The 21,153-nt window shown below is 36.3% G+C and overlaps 1 protein-coding gene across 8 annotated transcripts in view; it reads left to right on the forward strand.

Moving 5' to 3' along the window:
• The window catches only part of PATJ (PATJ crumbs cell polarity complex component), a 358,864-nt gene that overhangs the window by 84,927 nt on the left and 252,784 nt on the right, over positions 1 to 21,153 (forward strand). For all 8 annotated transcript variants that reach the window (XM_079919148.1, XM_079919149.1, XM_079919151.1 and 5 more), the window contains one exon: positions 2,958 to 3,089. In XM_079919148.1, coding sequence (XP_079775274.1) covers positions 2,958 to 3,089 — 132 coding nt within the window. The remainder of the gene's footprint in view (positions 1 to 2,957; positions 3,090 to 21,153) is intronic.

The following is a 21,153-nucleotide window of genomic DNA, read 5'->3' on the forward strand; positions in this document are numbered from 1 at the left end:
TACTTTTGGCTCCCAGTTCAACTCAGTTCATCTTAACAAGTTTAAGATGTTGGTAAGTATTGAATAGCTAATGGACTTCCCTTTTTCAGAGCTTAAAAAACATGAAGATCTATGACCAATTTTGAAATGAGTAAAAATTGCTGTAAGAGCCTTCAGAAGGTCAGAGAATAAAATAACACTTTCTGTGCTCCCGGTAGTTTTTTTTTTTTTTTTTTAAAGAGCATTGTAATTATGAAAACAGATTTAAGCACATGATTTTCTAAATTGTGTTTTTGTAACTTTTATGTCACTCTTCCCCTTTCCAGACTCTTTTAGATTATAATTCCATTAACACCAGTTTTGATACACAGGGGCTTCCCTTTTGCTTACCTACGGTCTGATTTTCAAGGTACATAGACCCTAATGTTGCCTCTGCCACTTAATGATTTGAATGATTGAGCAAATAACTTGACTTTCTGTTGATCTTCTTCCTCTGAAAAATGAAGATACTTATTGTACTTACCTCATCTGTGGTGAGAGAAGGAAATGAAGTAATGTGTGCAAAGTTCTTAGCACAATGCCTTGCATAAGGACGGTGCTCAGTAAAAATTAGCTGTGGCTGTTCTCAACTCCTCTTGTCCACCTGTCCTTTTTTGTGATTTCCTAAAATACAAGAGTGTAGCACTGTCCTGTAGTCACAGATACTTTAGTGTATATTAAGTTTGTTTTTCCAAGAGGACTGTCCGCTCCTGTGGGCAGAGGCCAAATCTTAGAATTATTTTGTATCTCTTGGTGTTTTTATTCTTTACTGCACATATACAAAGTGCTTAGTAAATTATTGATTGTTGATTGATAATTTTTTTTAATGCTTATCTTTGGTAAACATGTTTCAAGGAAGGGACTCAAATGCCACACTTTTATGATTCTTGCAATCTTTACTAAAATTAAATGTGGGTGATAGCTTACCTCTATTGATAAAAATGCCGTTAATCTAATCTTACAGGGTGTGTAAATCACCAACTCCGCTTGCTGACTCTGTGCTCCCATCTGTCATACTTTACCACAATGGGTAAACAACAGCTTTGAATTATGCTCAATGTCATCCTTGCTGCCCATTAGTTGATTGCTTTCTATTCTGTAAATACAGGATTTATGCAGAATTGATTGTATCAAAGTGATATATTTCTGGTTGGAGTATAATATCTTATATATGTTGGATGCCTTGAAATTTCTATAAACTTGGGTTTTAAAATTATATGTGGTTTCTTAAAATCCTGGCTCTCTTTTCTGTCTTTTTTCATTTATCTCAATATGATCTTAGGTTCTTAGACCCTATATTGTTAAGCAGCTCAGACAAAATTCTAATGCTTATTAATCAGTAAAGGTATTAAATGCCTCAGTAGAACATCAATCGTATTGTATTACCATTGTAACTTTACTTTTTATTGGAAAGTATGTGTTTTCTTTTTAAATCTATCAGTTCCTCACATCAGACTGATATAAACAGATGTTTATTGATCCAGAACGTTCCCACTAATTTCAAGTTCTGTAATTCAAGAACCAGGAAATCGTTCCCATGTTTAGATTTAATCCACCATGTCCTGCAGGGACAGTTTGAGATCGGGTCCAGCCCTCATTTCAAGATGTTTTTGTATTAGCTATGGTGCCTTACTCTTCCATAATAGAGGGGTCCCTCTGCCTGCCACATCTGCCAGCTTTGATTCCGTTAAATGGGTTTTCTTATACAGGTCACTCAAAATTATATTCATAGGAAGTACATCATTTTATTTTATTTACTTCCATTTTATTTACTAAGATCGTTCAAAGTTTTTAGAAGTAGACTTCTTAAAGACTATTATTTAGTCTATAGCTTTATTTAAAAAGAGTTTCAAGGGAAGGCCTCTCAAAGGTGGGTGATTGATTCATTATGTATTGAACAAACATTTATGAGCGCCTACTGTAAGCTGCGCACTGTTGCGGGTTGAGGGGATAACCATGGTAAACTCTATGACAGCCCACACCATTCTAGCCTAGAAGCCAGGCATTTTGTTAATTGTTAGGGCCACAAAGAAAAAGAAGATAATTCTTGAGCCTCAGATAGAAGTTCAGAGTATTTGGGGAAGATAAATCACATGAATATAATCCAGCACTATAAATAGTATAAAAGCAGAAGGTTGGAGCAGCTATTCTCCTTCTGCGTAGTCGACTCATTGACCGTCTGTCGTTTAGCTTCCTAGAATTCCATGCGTCAGTGACTCTTTTCCCTGAAAGGAGGGAGCTTGGAATAGGGGATGTGCGGGTGTGGAGTCAGGGAAAGCAGCTGAGGATCTGTGTACTGAGTAGTTGTGTTGACCTCCTTCCTCCAAGATCAGGTTTTCATTATTTCAACTCTGATTTTTACCTGTTTTTAGACTTACATGATTTCCAAAGACTTGGATTTTTTTTCACCTTATTTTTCTAGTAAAGTTTTTCTTGAAAACTAGGAGCCAACAGAAGTGGTATCTCTCTGTCCTGTCCTGGCCTCTGTGTCGGTGTCTTTCTCTCTGTCTCTCACTGTAATTATGAATTCAGGTATTGCTACTTAAATATCTTAAAAGCTTTGATTTTGTGTGATGTTTTCATATCTTCTTAAATTGCATATTTTTCCTTTTATGCTTCTACTGGGATGACAGAACTCATTTTAGTATAAGAGGTCAGTGTTAATACTTTGAATGAAACAGACACTTGAACGTAAAAAAAAAAAAAACAAAAACTGTATGAACAACTTGTTTTTTTAAGTGCTTGAATTTTCATGAAGGTTTTATACTAAAGTATATGTGCCCCAGTGCATGCCCCTTTTAAAAAGATTAAAAAGAAAAACTATGCATGCCAAAGAGTATCCTCATTTTGAGAAGAAACTATGAGATTCCTGATACGTTAATTCTTTTCAAACTTGAAAGGACAGTGTATTGAAGCATTTATGTTCTTTGGTATTTCAGGCTGACCACAATATAGATGTCAATACTGAAGAAGATGATGATGGGGAATTAGCCCTGTGGTCTCCTGAAGTCAAGATTGTTGAACTAGTAAAAGATCATAAAGGCTTGGGATTCAGCATTTTGGATTACCAGGTATAAGAGCCTGTTCAGAGCTTTTTGGAGCAATTAGTTTGTATTATAGTTATATGAAGTAGTAATTGTTTAAGACATCCACTGACTTAGGCAAAACTGAATTATTTGATGTATAATGCTACTGTCCAAAGGTGGGGTGTTATAATTTCTGTTGTTACCATTACAATTGATAGCTCCCTTAGTGAATAAAATGATAGATGATGTAATAAGTGGACATAAGGGAAGGAATAGTTTTATACCCATGGATGCTTTTAGAGACTGGAACTTGATGAATTTTTTTATATGGAGGATTTTTTCCTCCAGCTGTATTGAGGTATATTTCACATACCATAAAGTTCACTCATTTAAAGCATACAGTTCGGTTGTTTTTAGTATATTTGGAGTTGTGCAACCATCACCACAGTCTAATTTAAGAACATTTTCATCACCCCAAAAAAGAAACCCCATACATATTAGCAGTCATTCCCAATTCTCTCTCTTCTCCCTTCCCTTAACGTGAAGGTTTTTATAGTTTTGCTTACCTATTAATCTCAATGAGTGTAACTGAGTAGAAATGTTCTTGGTGAAGTTTATATTTAATATAGAACATATAATATTTATGTATTTATATGTACCCCAATTATAACTACGGTAAAGTTACTGATGCATTTGGTTTGGGGGTGGCAATGTGAAAGGTCACAGCAAGACATCTATATGTTATACCAGTTTACCAGTTAAAGTATTTTTAGACCATCTGACTATCATGGGGAATTAAAACTGTTGGCAAGAAATGTCTTCACTTTTAAGATGCATATTTTAATACATTAGTGCTGCCTAAAGACACTGTGGTTTAATAAAGCAAAATGTACTCTATCAAAGCACATAAAATGCCAAGTGATATAAAAATCAATTTTTTTTAATAAGGCAATCAGGAATAGATTGAAAGAAAAATACTTTGAGCATTATGTAAGAACATTAAATTCCATATTTTGGCAGTGTGCTTTAAGATTACTGAAATAGATTATATCTATTTTATTTTTGCTGGCATATTCCTGTGCCAGATAACCCTCTTCGTTATTGGAAGTTCTCTTTGGAATATTATTGAATTATGAGTTGTTGATTCCAAAAAATGCATATTTTGGGAAATATCTTTTTCAAGAAATATGAATACTGTAAGATTCTGGAAGTTTATATATTGGTTAATTATTAGGGCATATAAATATAAAGCAAATGGCACGTATTGATACTTTTTTTCCCTCTCCAGTGTTGCTCTATTACCTAGCACATAGTAGGTGATTGATAAACATTTGCAGAATGATTGAATAAAGTTTAGGTTAGCCAAAATTAATTGGGACTAAATGAACATATTCAGTGGGTTTTTTTTGTTAACATGTTGAAAACTGGGATTTAGTTTAGAAAACACTTTTCAGATGTGGTTTTAGATATTCAGCTACATTTTCATTATCATTGGAATCTATATGTTTTTGCATTCTTATAAATATATCATAATGATTGCTCTTACCCTCTTAAAAAAACATTATCTGCAAGTTTTGTATTTTGAATATTGCACATGTTAGAGAAGTGCTTCAGAAATTAAAAAGATAAACAAAAAGTTCAGTAAAAGATGGAAAGAAAAACTTGATAGTCTTTAACAGTGTAATCCCTGCTTACGAGAAAAATTCCTTTATCAGTTCTGAGTTTTACACTTAAAAAAATATATATGTATGCATTGTAACATACCTTTGGTTTTTTTTGGATTTTATTTTTATTTGTAAAATTCTAGATGTCCCCCTATCCCATCTTCCTCATAATCACCATCACACATACTGATGTTTATTTCTGCACAGATTATATGAAGTAATTTTGCTGCAAAAGAAGTGTTAGATATTCTTCTTGCTTTTGTGCTTATTGGAGAACTGATAGAAAAAAACTTCATTTTCTAAATGCTACTTTGATTCACATTAAAGGACTCAGCTTATTTATTTCTGCAGCTAAATCTTGGAAGGAAAAACATTCAGTCTTAAACTGAATGTTCTTCTTAAGTCAATCTTAAATACACTTATAGTTGTACACAGCACGTTTTCACCATTTGTCAGTGGTATGTAGAACTGTTATCCCCGTGACATTTAGATGACACGTAAACACAATTTAAAATTTGGTTTTGGGCAAGTTAATTAATTGGTTATACCACCTCTTGTTGTAATTAGGTAATAAATTCTAAAGTTCAGAAATATTTTTTTCAAGGCCAGGTGAAGTTTTAGCAGAAGCCATGAAAGGCCACGTTCCTGGTTATTATTGAATTTGATGCTTCTCGTATGAATTTATTAGGCATCTGAATAGGACTGATGCAGAGCTTCACGCTCACTCCCAAGCTTAGAATAGTTTGTATAAGAAGTGCTGTAGAAACTTCTTAGCCACAGCGAAAAGATTTTAGTGTAGTGGGAGAGTTTCCAGGTTATAAAGAACCTGTATTAGCAGTATTGAAGAGATTGAAAATCTACTTTGGTATTTTAATTTCAGTTAACCACTTTTCTCACTACTGAGTTTTTCTCTAGAAAAATAAGAACTCTGTCAAGAGCCTGACAAAATTATATACAATATATATTTTGTAGGTGCTTTTAGAATTTCTTCATCTATAAAATGGGGATAATAATGTTTAGCTCAAAGGATTATTATGGTTTAAGTAAATTAACATGGAAAGAAGTGGGAAATGTTAGATTATTATGGAAATGTATTATTAGTAATAATCTAATTTAGAAAATAAACACAAAAAGTCTTGATATTGTCCTCAAAGATGGAGCCATACTACAATATGTTTGTGTTCTATCAATTTTTAACTAGTTAGATTAGGAAAATTAATAAGTAGATGCTTTTAATTAGTAGATGTTTAGTGAAGTCTAAATTTAATTGTAAAATTACGTTCTAAAATGCAGCCAACTCTTGATGAGCCATATGTGAATTACCCATTTGTGGATTATTGGCCAGAAATTTGCTTTTTACGTAAATTGAGCCAAGCTTTAGGAAGAGATGAGTGAGAACATAAAGGATCTTGAATTGGCCACGGAACGATGGGATGGCAGTCTGGATAGGGGATTCAGTGATCCACCAGTGATGGAAATTGTGTAGTTGAGCAGAGAAAATAAGCAGGTCTCTGTACCTGCAATGAAAGAGCTGAATCTGATATACAGTTCTACAGCTCAGTCGTATGGCCAAAGAGGAATGTGTGGCAATTCATTTTCATGAAAGGCATTTTAAATAAACTGGGGGAAAGGAAGAGGAGAAAGCAACAGGGAAGACTTAGTAAATATGATTCAGGTTGTTAGTCTCATTAAATTTTAGGGTGAAGTGATTGTAGCTTTTTTGGCTGTGATTTGAAAGGAGGTAGGATATTTGTTAGTCTCAACTGTGCCTAGGCATTGCTTCATGTCATGGCTCGTTAAAATCTGGCCCTGTAAGTATACCATATTAGAAGAGTCCTTGGTCACTGTAACGTCATGCCTTATAAGATCATATCATAGAAAACAGAGGTGTGCATAGTTTGTCAAAAGCATGACTATTATGGCTTAATTGTGTACTCTGTTTCTAAGCAATATAGAACTCTTCAGAAATTTGGTTATAACTTTTATTAGTATAGTTTTTTGCCAGTTTCTAGGTATGATTACATACTGTGCCCTAGTTATCTTTGTCTTGATTCCCCATTATTTATGTGTAATGTCTTTATTCCTTGGAATATCACTAATGCTCATATTGATACTAATCCTAATATTAATCCAAATAATTAATACAAATCCAATAATAGCTAACATATAGTGAGTGTCTGCTGTTTGCTAGACACTCTTCTAATTACTTAATGTTTTCCTCACAAGAACCATATGAAATATGTACTATCATTATCCTCATTTTAGAAGTGAGGAACCTGAGGCACAGAGAGGTTAATTAACTCATCCAAATTCACACAGCTAGTATATGGCAGAAATAGAGTTTGAACTCAAGCAGTCAGCTGCCAGAATCTAGGCTTTTAACCACCACACATACTGCTTCTTTACTTATGAGTGGTATTTCCTTGGGTATTTTATTACAGTGAGTCCCTGTAATAAATTTATTGCAGCAGATCTTCCTGTTTTGTCAGCTTGCAGAACAATTTCATATCTTAAAGACAAGCTGCTAGATACTATCTCATTTTCAAATGCTTATATGAAAGTTTAGTAAGTATTAAAAATTAATATAGTTTGCTTATATGCACTGTGTAAGAGCTAGTGTTTATTGCTTTAAATGAAAATAATTACAAATTTGAGTCCTAAATTAGTGCAAGTAATTTGTTGTGGGCTAATGTTCAGTAATGAAGCAATTATTAGGTAGTCTGATAGTCTGTAATTTTTAATTCCTACCAAAAAGCTTGAAATAAATTTTTAACTATGTGGATTTTACCTTCATTTGACCTTTTAAGTTAAACATCGCAAGTGGATATTTTCTGGTGTTTTGATTTATGTTGAACTTTGAATAACCCCTCATGATTATAATTCACTGGAAATGTTTAACGTTATCCAGTTTTTGAACATTAGCCATGATATTGCCATTCTTGATACTTTTGAATTTCAGTGATTTAGCAGGTAAAATTTATTAACCAGTAATTCTCCTCCCTCCCACATCCCATTCCTCAGTTCTCTCCCTTCCCGATATGGGGACTGAACTCAATTTTTGTCAAAGCAGATATTTTTGAAAGGCTTTGGGTTTATCTCAGACACTGAGAGAGATAAAAATAGAAAGCATAATAGCACAGCCATTGAGAGGTGATTCATATATAAATACTCTTAGTAACACTTTAAAAAGCTGTTTGAAAGACCAAAGGCAAAAGATGGCTGATTAAAAATAATAGTGAAAATATTCCTCCCTATAAAAATTAACAGTGATGAATTTTTCTTAGAAGAAATGGGTTATAAAACTTAAATAGTATGAATATAAAAAATTGCAGTATTGCTGAGTCTTGGATATGTTATGCCTCAGTATTTGTGAGAAGAACCTAGTGTGCAGTTTCTGCCTGACTACTCTGTTAAATGGAATTCTCCTTAAAAGATTTTTAAACATCATATGAAGGGAGTGTATACGTTTCATGCATGTGGTTTGAGTTGACTTTTTTCTTATCATGTGCAACAGAATGACTTTCTGTGCACATTAGAAATGCTTTAAAAATAAGTAATATATACATAGGGCATAAAAATTCAAAGGTACATAATGGTATCCTGTGATGAGTATATCTACCTCTGACCATAATCCCTCATTTTTTATCTCCCAGATAAAAACTCCTGTTTTTCTTGTCTATCATCCCAGAGATATTTTATACAGACATGATTGTATAAGTGGTAGTTTGCTGGTTGTTTATTTTTTAATACATAAATGGAATATGTCATACACGCTTTCAGCATATTGCTTTTTTCCCCTCAATTATATGTTCTTTCATTGTGGTATTTATAGAGCTAGCTAGTTCTTTTTAATGACTGCATAGTATATTATTGTTGTTGTACAATAATTTATTTAACCAAGCTCCTGTACCCAGTTGGTGGGTATTTCAAATGAGGCTGTATTGGATATCCTTGTCATACTCTTTTATAAAAAGGTACGAATAAATCTTGTGATAACTTCCTAGAAGAGGAATTGCTCATCAAAAGAGCATTTATCTTTGAAATTTTGGTACATTTTTACCAAACTGCTTGCACATAAATGTTTGTGAGACTCATGTATTTAGACTACTTAAAATTGTTGCCTTCTTATGTAATTTCCTTGTTTAGATACTTCTCCTGAAAAATAAAGTGTAAGTAAGTGCATAATTCATGGATTTGCTAATGGTTTTCCATGATATAGACAGATTAAGTGATAGCAATATACAACTATCAACTTTGTTTCAACTTTATATTGTCAGTAATTAATTTATGACCTTTATAGTTAAGAGAGGGCATAAACTATTTATATTGAGACTATGATATTAGTGCCCCAAAATCTATTCCTATTTTTTCCACCAGTTTTAATCTTCTTTATCAGAAGATTGAGTTTAAAAATGGAAGAAATTAAGGACTCTAATTTTGCCACAAGATTTGAGATTTTGGGTGAATGCTACTATCATTATATAGTCTTTAGTAACTTGTGGAAGCCCAGTATCTTTACGTTCATGCCAACTGATTAGTTTATAGAATCTGGGATATAGAATTTGATAGGTATTGATATAATTTTAACATGTGGTAGTACCTATATTATTAACATTATTAAGTTGGGTTCAGAATCTAAGATCTACAGGACAGTAATATATTGTAAGTTATGATATAGTTCCACTTTAATGCTCATGGGATCTCATAACATGGCCACCAGTATCTGTTCTTTGGGTTTTTTTCTTTTGTTGCTGCTTTTATCTTCTTCTTTTTCTTCTTTTTTGTTTTAAAGGAGCTCTGGTTCCAGTTCATCCGTGTATGATTAAGATATCGGTACTGAGCAAAATGTAGTCAGTCTGCTACTAATGGCAGTATCCGTGTTCTTGGAAATATATTCTGTACAAACCACACAGCTGCATTTAAAGGTCACTTTTGTTTAATGGAACTTGGGACTGATAAAGTCCCAATCTTTGCCCATCCCTGAATCCTATCCACATTTATTTTTATTAACATCAAAGTACTGTAAGCTCCAGTGCCAACTGGGCTGAAGATTTCTTTTCACAGAGGATTTGCTTCCTTTCCCTCTATGGGAAAGTTCTGTATCCTTTAAATCATTTTAAGCTGCTTCATTTGAAAAATAATTCTTAGTAGTGTGTTCATGGACTGGATTGATTGTGGCTACTGGGGAAATTCTCTCATGGCTTAAAGGTTGCTTTTCAAGCCTGCGAAGTGGGTGAATGAAGGGGGCCCGCTCCTGGTGTGTGGAGTTTGTAGGATGATGACTGACTTCCAAACACCGCGGTGCAGCAAGACTAAAGGCATCAGGAGACCAGAAGCCACTTAATAAGAGATCAAAGAGGCTGTGTGTATATCAGCTTGAAATCCAGATAGTACAGATCAAAAGCTCTCCTTAGCGAGGCAGCTGCAGGGGGATGATATTAGCAGGAGGCCTCAGAGATCTTAAGTCAAGCCTGATGTTGAACTTTGAGGGAATTTCATGGCTCCTCTGGAATACGAATTTGGCAAAAAAATCCCATTGTGTCTAATGGAGGGAGAGAGAGAATAGAGGGCAAGCGGCAAATGCTTGTCAGCCGGGTGGTGCTTTCTCCTAGGGTAGCTCTCCTTTTCACAAATGTTTCATAAGGACTGTTTCTGCATCACACTAGAAGGCATTGCTGAGGAGGAGAGTCTGAAAATGATATATTTGTTATATTACCTTTAGTGAGTATTCCAGAGCTGGCCAAACAGTATATACTAGTGTTTGTGAAACGACCATGGAGAGCTAAAATATAGGCATAAAGGTGCTCAGGTTTACTGCAATACCGGTACTTCTGTCTCTCCTATGAAATGCTCAAGATACAGGAAGTTAGTGAATGTCAGGCCGGCTATGCATCTGTCTCCCATGTAAGGAAAAACAGAACAATAACTTTTTTTTTTTTTTTAATAAAAGGAGTCGGTCTAAAGAGGAAACAGTCTCCAGAGGTGTTTCATCACCAGTGTTCCTCTATCTCTAGGTGTGGGTGTGTTTTGAAAGTTCCCACTGGATTCTGGTGTCAGCGTTGAGAACCGTGCTAGTAAATGAAAGTCATAGCCCTTCCTGGAGTATGGCAGAAAGATGGAATCAGATCCACCGACAGGTATTGAGAGCCTGTTTTTCTAAGGCGTGGTTTTTTGTACGGCTCTGACCTGTTTGTGGGTGTCATTTGGAGCCAGGCAGTGATCCAGAGGGGCCCTGCTTTCCCCAGTGAGCGCCAGGAAGTGGTGTTGCCTCCTTCTGGTACCAAAGGCCTAATTTGTTAACGATGCATGAAAGGAGATTGGCTGCCTGATCTGGACACACCACTTTCTAGGGCTCAGGTTCCCCTTTCAGCTCTTCCCTCTGTTTTACTTTAATCAGATATTTTGTTCACCAATATGGCACTTTGAACATAGAGTCAGAAAGGACCAGGATTTGCCTTCTGGCTGTGACACCCTACTAGGACTTTGGACAAGCCTATTAGTCTTTCTTATATAATAATCTCTAAAATAGAAATAATATTTTCCTTATAAAGTTATAAAGACTAAATAAAAGATGTATATAAATGCCCTTTTCTGGGCATAAAATAATGTGTTACTAGTTACTGAAAAATGATGATGGTGATGATGATGATGATTTTTAAAAATAGAATCTGAGCACAGACTTGCTATACCTGTTATTCATTATTTCCTTCCAAAAAATGATTGTTCACTTACGAGCTAGTATGCGGGATTAAAGATGAAAAGATATACTACCTTTCGAGTGTATATTTAACAAATGTATATTGGGCATCTTCTGTGTCAGGCACTGTTCCAGACACTGGGAATATAGCAATAAACAAAATAGACAATAGACCCTGTGTCCTCATGGAATATAAATTCAATTCGGAGTAGAGAGACAGTGGATAAATAAGCATATGTTAAAATATAATAGATGAAACAGACTTGGGAACAACTCTCTATAATACATTATGATTTTAGCGGTGGTAGAAGTAAGACTACGAGATTTCGTGTTGATTGTTTCTTAAGACCCAGAGAGTCCTGATGGGGAACTGAGGCATGACTTGCACACAAACAGGTAGTGGACATTCCAGGAACGGAAGTGTCCTGGAATTGATAACTTGGCCCTGATTTTATGTCTTGACTTTCTTTAGTAGCTGTGAACTGTTTAATATTAATCTATCTAAGCTTTCATATTTTATCCCTTTTAATGAAAAATCCTTTGAGAAATTTTCGGTTCTAACATTTATAACATATGACCACCATTTCCCATGATAATAATAGCTAGTAATTATGTACTGCTCACACACACTGGCTTAATTATCTCTGCAACCTCATGAGGTAGGTCCTATAATCATCTTCATTTTATAGATGAGGAACCTGATGATAAGAGGTTAAGGAATTTGCTCAGGATTATCCAGTTGTTAAGTAGTGGAACTGGGCTCCTAAGTCTGTGGTCACGTAGAGTGAAAGTACAGTCTTTAGACCAGAAACAACACTGATTCTTCATAATTGTGGCTCTAGTGAAAGAGGATAAAAATTTCTGATTATCTTTCCAGAGAGAAACACTTACTACAGTTCTAAAAAATTTACTTCATGTTTTCCTGAATCCTTATGGTCCCTTGCCTTAACCCCTCCCACCTAGTCAAAGCTCTTTAGAGACCTGATGGCCTTTTCGCTGCCAGAGAGTAGAAACTATGTGTATTTTACCTTACATTTCCCAGCAGGACTCCTTAGCCTTTTTCCTGTGCAGTTTCAAAGCTGGAAAAGTTTTGTTCTGCATTTTGTGTGCTACGTATCACAGAGTATTGCTTGCCCTTTCAAGGATTGAAAAAAAAAAAAAAGTCACAGAATCTTTTCAGAAGAATGTAGCACGTCCTATGTCCTTGATACGGCAGTGGTTGTCAGAGGAGTTTCTGGTGGAGAGATGGCTCCTGTCCCTTAGTGTCGGCTTTAAGGGGGAGTGAGAACTGAGGACACCATGCTGCTCTGAGCCTCTCTTCAGGTGCAGAGGCACGTGTCTGGAGAGCAGAGGGTCAGCACTTCATTGTCATGTGTTAACACTTCTGTGTAATATCAGGGATGGTCTAGCAATTGATAGCACTGTTGGTCTAAATTACACATGCTCAGTTGAATTAACTCCTCAAACACATATGTCCTATCAAATTCTTTTCCATTATCTTCATAGTAACAGAAACAGAAGGAGTAATAGCAAGAATAAGAGTAAAAGCACTTACGGAGTCATTACTATGGGCTTTCCAAGCACTTATCATGCCTTATCTCATTTAATGCTTTTAACAACTTTACAAAATCTGTATTATTGTTATTTCCACTTATAATGAGAAACTCGAGTCTCAGAGATTAAACAACTTGAACAGTACCACTCAGCTGTTTTTTTTTTTTTTAATTCATTTTTGGCTGCATTGGGTCTTGGTTGCTGCACGTGGGCTTTCTCTAGTTGCGGTGAGCAGGGGCTACTCTTTATTACGATGCACGTGCTTATTGCGGTGGCTTCTCTTGTTGTGGAGCATGGGTTCTAGGCACGCAGGCTTCAGTAGTTGTGGCACAAGGGCTCGGTAGCTGTGGCTCACGGGCTCTAGAGCACAGGCTCAGGAGCTGTGGCACACCGGCTCAGTTGCTCCGTGGCTTGTGGGATCTTCCCGGACCAGGGCTTGAACCCGTGTCCCCTGCGTTGGCAGGCGGATTCTCAACCACTGCACCACCAGGGAACTCGCTCAGCTGGTATTTGTAACTGTTTAGCTTAAGTTGAGAGAGATTTCTTTGGAAAATTAAAATAAATTCCAGAACTAATATTTAAAAAGCTTTTAAAAGTTTTGTGTGTCTATACTTTCCTTGCATCATCATAATAACTTTCAACTAATATAGTTTTTTTCTGGAAGATAATGGGATATTTCTTATTTATAAATTCATTTTCTTCTTACAATTTTTTTGGGTAAAATACACATAACACAAAATTTACCATCTTAATTTTTAAGTGCATAGTTTGGTCGTGTTGGGTATATTCACATTTCAACTAATGTAATTTTAATAGAGAGTGTGACTTTGTCCTTGAGTACTACCATCAGCCTGATGGAACCCCAGCCATTTCAGCCAGGTGATGGGACTTTGAGATAAAGGACAGTTGTGTGGTTTGTTTTGTTTTCCTCAAAACTAGCGAAAGTCCTGGGCCAGGAGTGAACAGTAAGTATGTAAACAATTACAGCATGACATAAAATTTTCAGGAGATGAAACATCCAAAGATAATGTTTAGTATCCAAGGAGAATGTCAACTAGGAGACTAGAAGGGGATGAGAGAAAGTCGTGGGCCTCTGCTTGAACCAATTAAATTATTATGATGTTTAAAATAGATTTTTAAAGTATGAAATTATACAGAATAAAATTATGTGCAAGCTTATGTATTTTTTCCTCCATTTTAGACTATATTTTGATCTTTTAGCAAGTTTCTCTGTGCACCTTTTTTTCCATTGTACTTTTAAAATTTTATTTGTTTAAATTTATTTACTTTTGGCTGTGTTGGGTCTTCATTGCTGTGCATGGGCTTTTCTAGTTGCGGCGAGTGGGGGCTACTCTGTTGTGGTGTGCAGGCTTCTCATTGTAGTGGCTTCTCTTGTTGCGGAGCACGGGCTCTAGGCATGCAGGCTTCAGTAGTTGTGGCATGTGGGCTCAGTAGTTGTGGCTCGTGGGCTCTAAAGCACAGGCTCAGTAGTTGTGGCGTGGGCTTAGTTGCTCCATGGCATGTGGGATCTTCCCGGACCAGGGCTCGAGCCCGTGTCCCCTGCATTGGCAGGTGGATTCTTAACCACTGTGCCACCAGGGAAGCCCTCCATTGCACCTTTAATTGTCTTGTGTGCTGTACTTACTGTGCCACTCAGAGACTGTTTCGTTCTATGTATGATGTGTGGAAAAATCTATTCTTAATGTCTGATAGTATTAAGGAAGTAATAAGACACAAGGAGCCAGGAACCATATCAGTTCAATTTATCTTGAGTGCACTGAAAGTATTTTGTGGGCACTTACTTTGAACGTGATGGTGTTGTGGTAATTGGTATGATTTGTGTAAAACTTGGCTATATTATAAAATAGTAAAAAATGGGGTTAGATTCTGATAAGATAGCTTAGTCATTATTCATTAGAATCATTTACTTATTGCCTTGCATTCACTATAAATACATTTATTTCTCTTTCCTAAAAGTAAATGCTTAGCTTGTTGGTCAAATCAGAAGATGCTCTTTTAGTATAAATAATTACATCCTGCATTCTTAAACCAGAACTATTCTAGTGATTTAAATTCAAGTAATAGTCTCTGACTTGTCTTTGCTGCTGTCTAAAAATGGCAAAAAAAAAAGTTGTTTTAATATTCCTTTCATGAAAAAGAGTACATGTATATATTTTGTTATATCTTTTGTTTTGATGGTAGAATACTCAGAAGTTAGATACTGCGTAGTTAGTGGCATTTTTATGAGTTCTTAAAAGACATCACTAACTAAAATTATACCATGTTTGTGACCAAAGTGTAGTCTTTTTCATTGCTGATGCTGTGTTTTGAATTAACTTCTGTCATTCCCTACTTTTTATAGTGGTTTTGTGAATGTTTTGGTAGAAATTAATGACAAATTTGACTCAAGATATTCTGTCAAATTTAGTTACAGAATTTTGGAGTTAGGGGAACAGATCACAACTGTCATGTATCCAACTTTCTCATTTTACAATTGAAGAAACTGACTCAGAAAAATGAAGAACTTGTGAAACTGTACAGAGTCAGGCTGGGGGCTCAAAACTTGTTCCTTGACTTCTAATCGACACCCATCCTACCACTAGCGGATTGAATGGCTGTCTTCCTTGTCTCTCTCTCTTATGTATATTTTCTTCTTTTTAGAAAAATCTTTGGATTCCTGTTTTCTGACTGACATCGTTCACAGTGGACATTTTAATTCATGCCAGCTGTGCATCAGTCCTTCTGCAGATCATTGTTTTTTCCTTAAGATGTGTACGTCTGTGTGTGTGTGTGTGTGTGTGTGTGTAAAAGAACATTTGCTTTGCCCTTCTTTGTACTCAATTCCTTCTTCTGCCTACCTCCAGGATGAAATAGCTAGCTGTCTCCCTTTTAAACTTAATGGTTTCTTTCTGTGTTTTCCATTTCAGTAACTTCCTCGGGATCTTATTTTAAAAATTATTTATCTGTTAATTCATTTAGATTTTAACTTACTACTCTTTAGTTCAAAAAGTAATTGCCATATTTAAGAGTATACTCTTCAAACCTAGAACAAATTCATAGAGACAGAAAGCAAAATAGTCGTTGGGGGGAAATGGGGACTCACTTAATGGATATAGAGTTTCAGTATGGGAGGATGAAAAATTTCTGGAGATGAATAGTGAAATGGGGGAATTCCCTGGCAGTCCAGCAGTTAGGACTTGGCGCTTTCTCTGCGGTGGCCTGGGTTCAATCCCTGGTCGGGGAACTAAGATCCTGCGAGCTGTGCAGCGCAGGCAAAAAAAAAAAAAAAAAAAGTGGTGACGGTAGTACAACAATGTGAATGTACTTGCCACTGAACTGTATGCTTAAAAATGGTTAAAATGTAATAAGAACCTGCTGTATAAAAAATAAAATAAAAATTATCAATTAGTATGTGCTAGCTGCCTCATGTTATCCAGAAGTTTATGTAGATCTTTCAAATTATCTTTGAAACATAATTCCTCACACTAACGTGAATAACTGTTTGTGGAGTGAAGCTCAGTAGCCCAGTTCTGTAATAATGTCACCACAACATTGAATTCATTGGTTAGGAGATCTGATTTGTAGAGCGCTTTCTGTTTCACAGTTGTTTGAAGTTGTTTTTCTAGTCATTCTTTGGAATCATTTCATTTTGGGGAAGGACTCCTGCAATACAGGAGAGCAGGTATTTTGGTGTGGTGAGCTGTCTAACAGCACAGAACTTTAATGACATAGAATTAAGGCTGTATGAATGAACCGTATTTCCTCTCACGAGTTTACTGTAGGCCAGCTTTGTTTTATTGTACTCACTTGTCAATAAGTGTCAACATTATCAAAGGTAAATAATTTGTACCCAAGTTTTTATCTGAAATAAACTATTGTCTATCTCTTTGCCATCCTATTGTGGTCACTACATTCTTATTCCATTATTTTTTTTTTAAAGTGAAAATAAGCCTTTTTAAAAATTTAATTAATTTATTAAAAATTTTTTTTTGGCTGCATTGGGTCTTCATTGTTGCATGTGGGCTTTCTCTAGTTGCTGCAGGCAGGGACTTCTCTTCGTTGTGGTGCACGGGTTTCTCATTGTGGTGGCTTCTCTTGTTGCGGAGCACGGGCTCTTGGCACTTGGGCTTCAGTAGTTGTGGCTTGTGGACTCTAGAGTGCAGGCTCAGTAGTTGTGGCGCACGGGCTTAGTTGCTCCGAGGCATGTGGGATCTTCCTGGACCAGGGATCGAACCCGTATCCCCTGCGTTGGCAGGTGGATTCTTAACCACTGCGCCACCAGGGAAGTCCTCTTATTCCATTATTTAATGTTTTTAAAAGTTTGGGTGATAGAATAGATTTTTAAAACAAGAACAACCCCGAAGTTATCCTTTATTTTATTTTTTGTTTGTATTTTTTTAAATTTTAGTTTTTAAAATTTTTTATCTTTATTTTTATTTTTTGGCTGTGTCATGCAGCGTGCGGGATCTTAGTTCCCTGACCAGGGATCGAACCCACACCCCCTGTAGTGGAAGCGTGGAGTCTTAACCACCGGACCGCCAGGGAAGTCCCAGTTATCCTTTATTTTGAATCCATGTAGTCAAGTCCTTGTAACACCTTGATTTTTGTTTTCCTTTATTGGAGTAATACTGCAAACATATAAATGTTGAATGTCAGAATTGTCCTTGGTGTATGTCTCATATTCCTCTTATTTTAAAGAATGCCTTTTACTGAGGCATTGGCCAGTTTATTAAATGTGAGCACTTCATGTTCATTTCCTCTGTCTCTCTTTATGTAACATTTTCGGCTTCATGCCTTTCCACTGAGTTTGCCATGGTTGCTTACCTGTATTTGTAGTTTTAGTTTTGGAGCAGCTTTGAGACTAGAGCTCTCTACATCTTCTGGTTGATATCCTTGCCTCTGAGAGAGTCCAGTTTCAATTGAACCACCTCTCTGCCCCAGGTGACACCGCTGTACCGTGCTTTAGTTTATGTGAACCCTCGTCTCTTTGGTCTGTGGGAATGTACACAAATATTCATATAATACATTTTATAGACACTTCTGAACTTTGAATTCCATCCATTTGGGAATAAGGATTGTCATATGTTTGTATGTGTTCATGTGAAGGTGTCTAAAGGACACCAAAGGAATGGATTCTTGAGAACGTTAAGTGTAAATTAAAACCTGGCAAACAAATGCATGTTTTAGCTGTCCATGGAGGCACGCTGCACATTCTGTTCTAACTTTCATCAACTAGGTACCAACATATAAACCTCTAGTGGCCAAGTGTGGTACTTTAGGCACTCAGTTTTATACACTTTGGCAAGGTAATAAATATATATTCTAACAATTTGCCTTCTTTCAATATTCATTCATTTAGCAAATACCTTAAGAAGCTGCATGACATAGTGGCTAACAGCATGAACTCTGGGGCTTAACTGGCTGGTTTAAATTCTGGTTCTACTACTTATCAACTGTGTGTTTTGGTTAAGTTATTTAATTTTCCTCTGCCTTAGTTTTCTCATCTGGAAATTAGGGATAATAATGGAACCTACCTCATGTTGGTGTGAGGATTAATTAAATAGGTTCAATGAAGTAAGATATTTAGATCATGCCTGGCATGGCAAGACCTCAGTAAGTGTTAACAGTTGTTGTTGTCATTCACATATGACGGGATGTAGCCTTTGCCTTATAGCTGTACTTACAGTCCAGCAAGGAGAGAGAACCTAAATAGATTCAGTCATTTGATATTTCAGCTATTATTCAGTCCCTTCTCTGTGGCAGGCATTGTAGTCGGCCCTGGAAATAAAGTAGCAAATAAGCAAACGTATCCTTGCTCTCATGAAGCTTAGTTTTAGTAGGGAAGATGGTTAAAATAATTTCAGTAGAATGTCAAAAGAGTTGTAATAGGAAAAATGCAACATTGCTGTGTATACATCTAGCAGGGGGGCCTAACTTATTCTAAAAGGTCAAGGACAGTGAGGAAACTATATTATGACAAATGCTATAATGGAAGGTCTTTTTTTAGGTTTAGAGATAACCACAGAGTAGGAAGTGCTTGAGCCTTCTTCGGGAAGTGAGGGAAAACTTCTCATTGGAGGAAACATGTGAGTTGACTCTGGTGGCAAAGATACAGATAAGTGGCAGGAAGAACATTCCTGGCAGATGGAATGGTTTGTAGAATATCGTGAAGCATACCAAAGCCTTCCACAGTCCTGAACTTCAGTGGTTCTGGATTGTTGGGACAATGTGTGGGGCAGATTGGGGGTGAGCAGTGGTACATGTGGGAAGAGCAAGGGGAGATGAGACTAAACTGCAGATCTGAAGGAATTTTTCTGCCAAAGAGCACTTTATCGTGAAGGCAGTGGGTGTCACTGAAATATTTTATGCAGGGGAGGAATTGCAATCCCATTTTTATCTTTAAAAATCATTATTTTCTCTCTGTAGACAATAGACTGAAGAGGGTAAGATTGGAGACAGGTAGACCTTTGGGAAGACTGAAGCAGTTGCATAGGAGAGAAATAATGAGGCAGGAATGGAGAGAAAGGATCGGATAGAAGAGACAGAAGGGCAGTTGACATGCCTTAGCCAGCAACCCAGTGAAAAGGTGAGAGAGAGCGAGTGAGTGCTTGGGTGTATGGCAGTGCCGCTCAGGGACTATGGGAGGAGAGAAGTCTGTTTGTCACCTTGGATTTCCCCCAACATTGAAACTTCCTGTGTTTATAATAACTATCAAACATTAGTATCACTTCAAGAGACCTCAAAAATCCTCATATGAGCTTTTCTTCAGGCACTTTATTCACCTGTGAGACAGAGCAGTTCGATTGGTTCCCTTCGGATTTCATAGCTAAGTAGCGAGGAGAATTCAGGTTTAGAGCTCCTGTCTTCCCATGTAGCATTCTGATGAAAGTTGGCTGTGCCTAATGGATTGTAGGAGTTTTTAAGAGCTATAGGGAATGACTTTCATAAATGGTTGAGTTAAAGCAGACATACAGGATACTGTTAGAACATGTGTAAGAATATAAGGATTTTGAATAAATAGGAAAAAACATCTTTCAGAAGAGGAGAATGGCTTGAATAGTAAAAGACGATATATCTTGTGTTCTGTGGTTGGTACTTAGTACCCCCTGTTGGCTGTTTGAGTCTAAAACAACATCTTGATTCTTGAATACAATGTTCCTTACAGTGTTGTTTACCAAAACAAGAAAAATTAGAGATTTTAAAATTATGGTAAAAGTTGGTAAAAACTGATGGGGACTTGAAAAAATCTGGATAGGGTCTAGAAGTTGGGTAGAGGTCTTGAGAAATATCTTTGTAACATTTTGTTGGATTTAACATGGGTATGATATTATAGACTACATTTTCAGAAAACAGACTTTTCTGATGAGAAGCAGCCTGGTTTTTAAGCATGTCGTATGTGGCAAGCCTCAAGAATAGTAGCCGCCCTGGTAGGCAGTAGCAGCTGCTGTTCTTCCATAGGGTGGCTCCTACATGTGATGACCATGAAAGGAAATGACTGTTGCTCATTAAAGCAACTCCATTTAGCTACGTGAGAGATTACCTGGTCAGAAAAGTCATCATAGAAAATGCAGTGGTAATTATCCATAATGGGGTATCTTCAGTAGTGGGTGGTTTGTCTTTTTTTAAGTGCCAAAGAAGCTGCCGTTGGCTTCTTTCCTCCAGGAAAAGGGATGGTAGATTGGATTTAGTGTTTAGAATAACTAGGAAGCCCAAGCCTGAATAAATTTTAGTAAGCAGGCACACCTGGTACTAGTTTGCGGTCTAAAGAAGGTTGCATTTTGTATAAATAAATGCTCACCATGATTTTTCTATAATAAGGGAAATCTATTAATCTGTTTTCTATTTCCATTATTTCCTGGTAATCTTTCTTTGAAATGTTTCTAATTATCATTTCAACTGGTTGCATTTTGAAAACCAATTCACTATTTATTTGGGCAAAAAATCGTACTTTTTGCTTAGGTGTTATATGAAACTGCAGAGATGGCTCACACCCACCCAGTGAAATCATTTATTTGCTTTTGGTGTATTTCACTGTTGCAGTTTTCTCTAAGAAAGTTTAGTAATTACTAATATGAAGTAATGCTAGCTGCTTTCTGTGCATTTCATGAGGGGAATAAGCTATTTTATAGTTTCCCTTCCCCCCCAATAAAAAAGCCTTCCATCAGAAACTGACAGCCTAAATGAAGGACATAAT

This window comes from Stenella coeruleoalba, assembly GCF_951394435.1.
Source record: "Stenella coeruleoalba genome assembly, chromosome: 1".
Lineage (NCBI taxonomy): Eukaryota > Metazoa > Chordata > Mammalia > Artiodactyla > Delphinidae > Stenella > Stenella coeruleoalba.